General features: G+C 37.4%; 1 protein-coding gene across 1 annotated transcript in view; it reads right to left on the minus strand.

The window, feature by feature from the left end:
- Positions 1 to 6,929: 6,929 nt before the first annotated feature.
- bean1 (brain expressed, associated with NEDD4, 1) overlaps positions 6,930 to 8,998 on the minus strand; it is a 44,248-nt gene continuing 42,179 nt past the window's right edge. Inside the window, exon 4 of the mRNA XM_015381375.1 lies at positions 6,930 to 7,657. Coding sequence (XP_015236861.1) covers positions 7,252 to 7,657 — 406 coding nt within the window. The 3' untranslated portion in view covers positions 6,930 to 7,251. The remainder of the gene's footprint in view (positions 7,658 to 8,998) is intronic.

The raw sequence follows: 8,998 nt of genomic DNA on the forward strand, positions 1-8,998 counted from the left end.
AAACAGACTAATTTTAGCTATCAGACATTGAAACTCTCAAGGACAACTGGAACTAATCATTCGATTTACCTCAGAACCGGTAGGTCAGAGTGAATATTGTCCGAGGTGACGGCGTTCCAGTTTCCCGTTAATAACGGCTCCTATTCTCCACTGTTTGTATACCGTCACCATAGCCACTGTTACTGTATTTGTACATACAAATAGCATTGAAACAGTAAAAAGGAATAAATTTTGGACTGACTAAATACTGTATAAATAAGAGAAAACAGCTAAAAACAGTCAAAGTAATAAATATTACAAATGATCAAATTAGTCTCCTTCGTGAATGCTGAAATCAGGTCCTGTCACCCTGATAGAGTGCATTAGGATTCTAGCTTTCAGTACAAATGTTCTTGAATAGGTACATAACGGTTTGCTTGTGACCCATAATTTGAGTGCAGGCACACTCATGGACAGGATATTGCTGCAAGCCTCATTGAAAGTTCTGAATAGTTCAACTTTAACGATGATGAATGCACATGCGTCCGACAGAACCCAGAATGTCCAGCAACATACTGGAAAGACCAGGAACTAAAATAAAATAAAATTTAATATTGATTGTGAATTCCCCATACTTCCTGACTCAAGTCTGCGACTGAGGTTACTATGGAAACACAGCTCTTTTACAAGCTAGAAAAACTCATTCAGCTCTCCGGACCTCAGGTTTCATGCACCCACAGCCTCTTCTTCCTTACAAATGACTACGGAAAAAGCCGCCACCCAACCAGCACATTGTCAATGGTTAAACCCTGCGGCACGTGCAGCACAAACCATGTCCTGTCTGAAAGGCCCATTTGGCTGTCACAAATTTTGCTTATTGCATATTTTACCACTTGTAACTCATTGCCTTTTTTTTTTTCTTTTTTTAATCTAATTCTCATTGTCCTCTCTGGGATGTATATGCGCATCATTTTTCCCCTAATAAACACATACTCAGATATATGAAGAATTTATTTAGAGTTTTGTTTTTCTACAAAAGAAAATCTTTAACAAAAACATTACAGCACTTCCTATGAAACAACATTTTAGGTTGCTATTATAGTAGTTAAAGAAAAATATAAATAGGAAGATAAGTGGAGCATGATGCACATGTAACACATTTACATACCATTTACATACAGAGAATGCACAAATTAGCGTTCGTTAGCGAAAAATAACGATGGACAAACACGCATCGGGAAAAGCTTTTCTAGATGGTAACAGAAATGTTCTGTTTGCTATAATACTGACATTTCAAATCTGCTCTAACTTAAACACCATCCTCATTTAAAATGAGACGCAGCAAGGCGATTGGACTGATTCAGCTCTACAGCGCCCTCTGGTGATCAGGGATGTAATTGGATTGCTTACAGGGTCAGAAAAGATGTTTTTTCATGAACGTATGAAATTTGTCACATGTTAGTTATCACTAATAAAGAGCTAAGGGCCTCCATCATTATTAAAGTTTTATTTTTTTATATGAAGTGGAGACCTTTCCCTTAACCAGCAGAATGGAAGACACATTCAAGACCATCCTCTACATCTATATAGAAAAAACATGCTTTGGAAGGGTTCAGTAAATTCGATCAAGTTTATTTTTGTCATACAATTCTAACCATTTGGAGGAATTTATTACAATTTAAGATGGATTTAATCGCAGCTTAGTTTACTTTAAAGTATATGGTTAGTTTGGGGACGGGTTGTTGCAACCATCCCCAAGCTAAACATCTTACGAATATTGTTAAAATGAAAATAGCCCATTTGTTCCTCTATAAATAGTATGGGCAAATAGCAGACAGATTTAAGGTTAATATAAATACATTGTTGTTTTAGGCCCATTAATCTCTTAAGTGTAGAGAAAAGTAAAAAAAAGTTTTGTTAATGTTCCAAGTTTCCACTATATTAAATGAACAGCAAGACAAAAAGATAAACCAGTATGATATCAGCATAAATCATGGATGCTTTTAATACTTATTTTGCATGTGGAATGTTAGAAAAGGTTTGACCAAATTATATTATTCAAGCAGAGAGCAACAGTCAGCAGCAACAACAATGAGAACAACCTATTGATTAATAACCAACATGTGACTTTATCTTTAGACAATGTTTTATTCCAATATCACAGATTTTGCAGGCCAATATAATCTGATATTTATTTTTGTCTGATATCAGATATCCAATATCAATATTGGATTGGGACATCTCTAAATGATAAAACTGAAACCTTTGCAGGAAAATTATTTTTACTCATTTTATTTAAACATAAACTGTTGTTAATCCTTAATAAATAAATAAAAATAAAGAATTAACGGTCAAAACAGTCCTGTAAACCCCAATTTATTTTTATTTTTTTAACCAAATGAATGATTAATTTCTTTCTCTCCGATAAAATCTCCCTTTAAAAATCGAAAAAGGAATTTATTTGATAAAATGTGCCTTAAAATCACACCGCTGATCACCGGACTGATATCTGCACTACAGCTACAGAGCTGGATCCAACAGTGAGGATGAGGTGGAGGGAAGCTTTTAGGCACATCTTTTAACAAAACATTTCAGTAACAATGAGCATTTTACAAGTAAAGGTATAAATGCTAATTACACGAAACAAACTATTTTAAAAGTTACAAACCACATTTTTAGAGTTATTAAAGCTTGGTCGACTAATGACTTCCTGCTTTAATAACCAGTGATTAAAATGATGTCTACAGGTCTTAGTGTCTCCAGGAAAACTGGGGTTTTTACTCCCCATACTACCTCCACACAAACGCCGCCTCTTTGTCTCTGTACATGCAAGACGGAATCATTGAAACAAGGAAGGACAAGTGGATCTGAAAAGCTTTGGGATTGTGGAAACGAAGAAACAGAGTCATTGGCAGTTATTTAGGTAGAAAACATTATGGTTGAGATTTTGGTGGGAATATTTAAAATATTTTCATTAAAGTTATAGAGTAGATTTTAGAGTAAAACAAAAGGGAAGTTCTTGTATCTGTTTTACGTGTTCAAGGTTTGCATTTAAACTGAACTATATGAAGGGGGCTATAACTCACAGCAAAGCCACGAAATGACTACGGCAGGACGAAGCACAGACCTGCAAATTGAGGCAAACTACTCTGAGTAGTCTCGGTTTTGTTGTATTTATGCATTTATTACGGCTGCAATTCTTTAAAACAGGAATAAATTCTTGCCGGCAGGTAAAATTTGATCTTTATCAATACTATTACAGTAGTAGCCATTCAAAATTTCCCCACTTTCCTTGATGGGCCCATGACTGGTCCCTTTTTAAACATCAATTTTTGTACTTAAATATTCTTTCGGTCATGATTTATGGACACTAAGATCTAAAGAGAAGCGTCATCTCCTGGTCAGACCCTGTAATTCAGTGAAAGGGTGGATTCAGAGTAAAAAATATGCAAGTAACTGCAGTGGCTGGAAGATGGAGGGGATTTCGCTGTGCTGCCATTCGGCTGGCATTTGACTGAGAAGGGCCATTCTGAATGGCTGCTACTGCATGGTGTCCAGCATATGTTTTCTGCATTTGTATTCATACCTAATGCAGTCCGCACCAGTATCCTTTTAGAAGCGGACCACCGAGACCAGCTCAAAAAGTGGGTCTCAGGAAAAGTTGGGGAAAGGAACTCTGGTCTGTTTAAAGTTGACCCAATGTGACAGGTGTGAATGCAGCCTAAATGTTTTAATATCAAGAATATAATGGTTCCTTCAGAGTTGCTGGAAGCATCTCTTTTAGTAATCTGTCTTACAGCAGAGCTGTAGAAGCCTCTGATGGAGCTAAAACTAAAATAAGTCAGTCAGACTGGATGCTTTGAACATAAACTGTCCCATTTTGCCACGGATTCTATATTAGATTTTATTGGATCATAGGAAACATGTGTTGCATTTGAATTTATTTAGGGATATCGGAGTAAATGGGGCTGAATACAAACTGAATTCTGATTTTTTTTTTTCAAATATTTTATTTTCCTTCTCCCTTCAGGTACTTCATTCTTGCAGCAAAAGTCTCTGTTTCTGGAGGAACAGTTTGTTAAAATCTACAGTTTTGTGTGTTAAAGTCTCCATTGCATCAGGCCAGCCTCTGGCGATGGCAGGCTTAAAAGCTACATGTCGCTGCTTGGTTCCAGTTTTAGCGCAATATTAAAACCAGAGCCCTTAATAGGAAGTGTTTCAACAAAAACAGAGCAAGCTGAGCCTCTCTCCAATCGGGTTCTGAGAAGATTTAACATTCAACGTTGGATTTTTGACCCTGCTGCTTTACTAAAAGCTTTAAATAAAACACACAGGAAGAACAGGCAGCTTCTTGGTTACTTCATAATAGCCTGGTGAGACCATCCTGATCTCGTGAGCTTTCAAGATTTCACTCGCAGATCAGTCTGGAGACTCTCCGTTGAAGAAAATTTGGAGCCGTTCACCAAACGAACGTCCAATCAGCGTTGGCTTTGAGACGGGTTTAAGGTGTGACGCAACGAGAAGCGCGACAGTTCAGTCTAAAGAACATGGCGGCTTCAGCCGATGAAACTAGCGTTAGCAAGTTTTATCGGAATGACACTGTATTTCTTCACTGCTCTTCTCCCGACTGGTTTCGCAAAGAGTTTGATCTATCAATTGGCTCCTCTTCGTCGTCGCTCTGTTAGTACGTCATATGCTTCATTGATCTGATTGGTTTATTTGGCCCGTCTATCACCAACATAGGCCAATCAGTTAACCAGTATTTTTGCCCCTTCCCAAAATTACTTCTACGGAAGGTTTCCAGATGGATATGCGGAGCAAATCCATCTGGCGGAGTCAGGTTAACTTCATAATGCTCTTATGACAAAGTCGGTACTTGTACTTGTTAGGTTATTACCACCTTAAAGGAAATTACTGAACAGGTAAAGCAGTTGCTGATAAGAAGGACATGGCTCCCTAACGTCTCAATTCCGGCTCAACTGATACAGGTTTTTAATTGATTATCTGTATTTTAAAATGTAAAATACTCCAAATGATTTAATATGAACTGGATTAGTCAAAGGATATATTTTGTAATACATAGTTTAAGATTTAGAGAAGAAGACAAAATTTACCTACAAAATATTGCCAAAAGTATGAGGTCACCACTCCCAATCAAAGCATGGAGGCAGCCAGACTGTATGAGGTCAGTGTGGCCCTGTTTTAAGGTGCCAAGTGATAAAATATCCAGTTGTGAAATTTCCTTGTGAGCAAATACTCCAATGCTAGGTTTTGGTACCATTTTACAGAATAATAGGTGAATAGGAATGACAGCAACCTATCCTCCAAGTGGTAGTGCAGATAAAATTATGACACTGTGGGCAGAGCTAGAGGATAGCTACAGGTCTTCAAATGTTAAAAGACCTTTAGATTAGCTCACAGACGGTACATAGTGAGCATCAACCCCCAATTTACACTTTGTGTCCACCCTCTAATATAGATGATGTCCGCTCCATTGCAGTGCAAAGCCCACAGGCGCTCCAAGGAACATGTGCAGATCACGCATTAAAAGCCTGTCAGCATCGATTTAAAACGCTAAAACTTTTTCATCTTTTGGTTTTTTTTCAGGAGTTTTTATTCCACAAATAAAAACTGAATGCAGAGAACCTGTGTTGTTTTTATTTGTGTATTTCAATTGTTGATTATTTACGTATAGTAATATAGGCTGCCCAGCATTAGATCTAATGTGCGTAGTTGATAATATACACACATATATAAAAATATTTGTAAATTTTAAAGAAAATATAACCATCTGTAGTAAAAATCTGGATGTTATTAATCTTCTTTTTATGGATGGATGGATGTGATTTCTGATATTTACTGTGGCATCCGGCAAAAATAGTTTCAAATCGAATTTTTACAGGTACGCCGTCCACTCCTCGCTGTTTATGGAGGACCAGCTCTGCCATATTTAAAAATAAATACAGAAATAAATAAATGCTCAATAAATAAATAAGCATACAATTAATGGTCCCCAAAAATACAATAAACAAATAAATGTAGGTAGAAATTAAATGATACAGTGAGTCATAAATGTATATATCTTTTTTAACTAGCTTCTTTTCTTTATTCGCCTTTGTAATAACTACTTTATTTATATATTGTCCGTTATAATTTTCAACCTTATTCATTAATTACTTATTTTTTTTATGTATTTATTTATGCCCATTGGTTGGTTAGCATTTAAATAAATAACACAAAAATAAAGCAGACGAAATATTGTAACATGCACATAAATCAATAAGGTTATTATTACAAAGAAGCTAATTAAGAGATATGTACATTTATGTATCACTGTATTATTTATTTCTACATTTGTTTGTTTATTGTATTTTTGGGGGTAATTAATTGTTGGTTTATTTATTTATCGAGCATTTATTTATTTCTGTATTTATTTTTAAATATAGTAGAGCTGGTGCTCCATAGATGTTGTGCCAAGACACTAAATGCTTCTATTGATTATAACAGTTGTGTATTTGGTGAGGAAAGATCTCTCAGTGTTTGGTCCTGTTTTCAATCTGATTCAGAGCAGAGGAACTGAACTGGATTTCTCATCAAACATCAGTTTCTGACCTAAGAATTTGTTTTTCTGGAAAGCTGAAGCGAGGCAGACAAAATGTTAAACCCTTTGGATTAAATCACTCCTATTCCAAGGTTTGTAAACACAGACCAACACATACCTTCGGCAATATAGTGTACGTTTTTTTATAAGTGTTCATATTTATATGTTATTATTGAAAATATCACTTTATTTTTGGAAATGATTTTGCATTAAACCGAGGACTTAGTGGGCGAGGTTTTATATAGGAACCACTACTAATGTCTACAGCCTATAACGACTTTAGCTCTGTGCTGTTCATGTAACATAAAACTAGAGGAAAAGTAAAGAAAGCTGAAATATTAAACTCTGTCTTTTAAGCATCCTAATTCACGAAACAATAACCTGGAAAAAAAGGAACCATGTAGTGAAGCAGGCAGAGCATCCTCTCTGGATGAGCCACCTGGAAAAAAAAAACAACCAACCAGGCGAACAGTTTCTCTTCTGGCAAATTTGCCACTGCAGCATAGTGGTTCCCCACGGCTTCTGTGCCTATGTTCTGTTGGCAGCTGTATGGAAGAAGTTCACACATTGTTGCTTTCCACTGTTTGGTGCACAGCTGCTCCTAGCAAAGTGTTAGTTTCAATAACCAGGGGCCAGCTGAGAGCTTAGGTGAGCAAAACAAATTAATAGTCTTAGGAGATCTGGCCGGCTGGGAGTTGCTGGGAGTTTTCGCCGTAGTCCCTCTCCGAATGGTGTTTATTAAGGTCACATGGCATGAGAGGGAGGGGCTGCCCCTGCTCAGCCAGCACTGCCTCGTAAGGTGGTGCTGCCTCCAGGGGGAAGGAAATAGATGCAACGTGTTGCTGCTCCCCCTCATGCAGTCCCAGGGAATAGTGGGAGGAGGAGGAGGAGGTGGAGGAAGGCCAGGCAGCGCTGGCTGACGTCTCCCCACAGCGCTGGGAGGCATCTGGACCGGAGTGTGTGGGATGCTGTTCTGGCTCGGCCAGGCTCTGACAGGGGTCCAGCAGGGAGTAGGGAGGCGGGTCATCGGTTGGGATGTAGATCTGAGTGGAATCTGGTCCGACACACTCCTCATAGCTGTGGAGACAAGTCAGAGGGTGAATTAGTAGAAATGCGGGGGGAGGGCGGACATAAAAATAGGAGTTAAAATACAGTGTGTTATAGCTTTCAAAACATTTCCACAAGGAAAGAGATCAAACTTTGATATATTTCATTAAGACTTTAGGCTGTTATACCAACACAGAGAGATGAAGGTGAAAGACTTCTCCTCTGTGATGAATGGTAGTGGCAGCACCATGCTGTGGGACTGCTTATTCATTAACAAGGACAGTAAAACTGGTTAGAGTTGTTGGGAAAAAAAACAAAAAACGAGGCAATTTTAGAAGGAAACCTGAAAAAAGCTGCAAAGGATTCGACTATGTGCTCAAAGAAGAGAAGTGGATGGGAGAATAGGAGTGTGGCTTGCGTGCACACACTAAAAAATGATATTACCCTTTTGAATTTTTTTCCAATCTGGCATCCTCTTTCTAAAAATCATCATTTAGTGTTCTCCAAACACGTCAAGTCTCTTGGATCCCTCTATATCACCAGGATTCTTTCTGCCAAAAACCTTATTCCACTAGAAGTATTTTCAGATTGGAGCCATCAAGTGGAAAGGTTGTTATTTGCAGAAACCTTCAAAGGTACACTTCCTCTCATCTCCATGAGGACAGAGCCCGAATCTTCCTAAAAAGTCGCAACGAATCGATAAATCCTAACCCGAATGTGGCAAATAACCCAATACCATAGTGAAAATCCTTTTGGTAAACTTTATAAACACACTTATAGAGATATTAAACAAGCTAACTTGCATTCCTGTTTAGCTAAAGCTTTGAAACTTCAGAAATGTATCCAAGCATTGCACAAACTAAAGCTTTGATATTTAAACTGCAGTATTTGCATTAATGTATTACCAATCGTCCAGGGTATTAGAGTTCATAAAAAGCAAAGATAATCACACCTAAAAAAATAAAAAATACAATATGGGAGAGTTTACTTGACAATTAAAACCAAACAAGCTCTAATTCTGTCACATCTCACATTTCTTTGGATGTAAAAATGACGTTTCTAGCCAGAGTTCAAAACCCTTCTCCTTGAGATCAGGGGCCTTGCATATTTTAAAAGTACCTCTGCAACTGAAAACCCTGTTTCAAATGTTTTAGCAAATGACTCGCATGTTTAAATGTTTAAACGGGTGTAGAAGGACAGTTTTTCCTCCTGTAGCAGCTCAAGAGATTTATATGACAAAGTTTACAGGAAAACAGGTCCTTTAAAACTAAATAAAGCAGAAAATAATTAAATTGAAAGATAAATGTGTTGTGTTGTGTCTGTTTGGCAAGAGGTGGATTAGGATGGGTTATAAAGAAGCTATTATAGGGA

The sequence above is a fragment of the Cyprinodon variegatus genome, unplaced genomic scaffold (genome assembly GCF_000732505.1).
Source record: "Cyprinodon variegatus isolate N-32 unplaced genomic scaffold, C_variegatus-1.0 Scaffold232, whole genome shotgun sequence".
Classification (NCBI taxonomy): domain Eukaryota; kingdom Metazoa; phylum Chordata; class Actinopteri; order Cyprinodontiformes; family Cyprinodontidae; genus Cyprinodon; species Cyprinodon variegatus.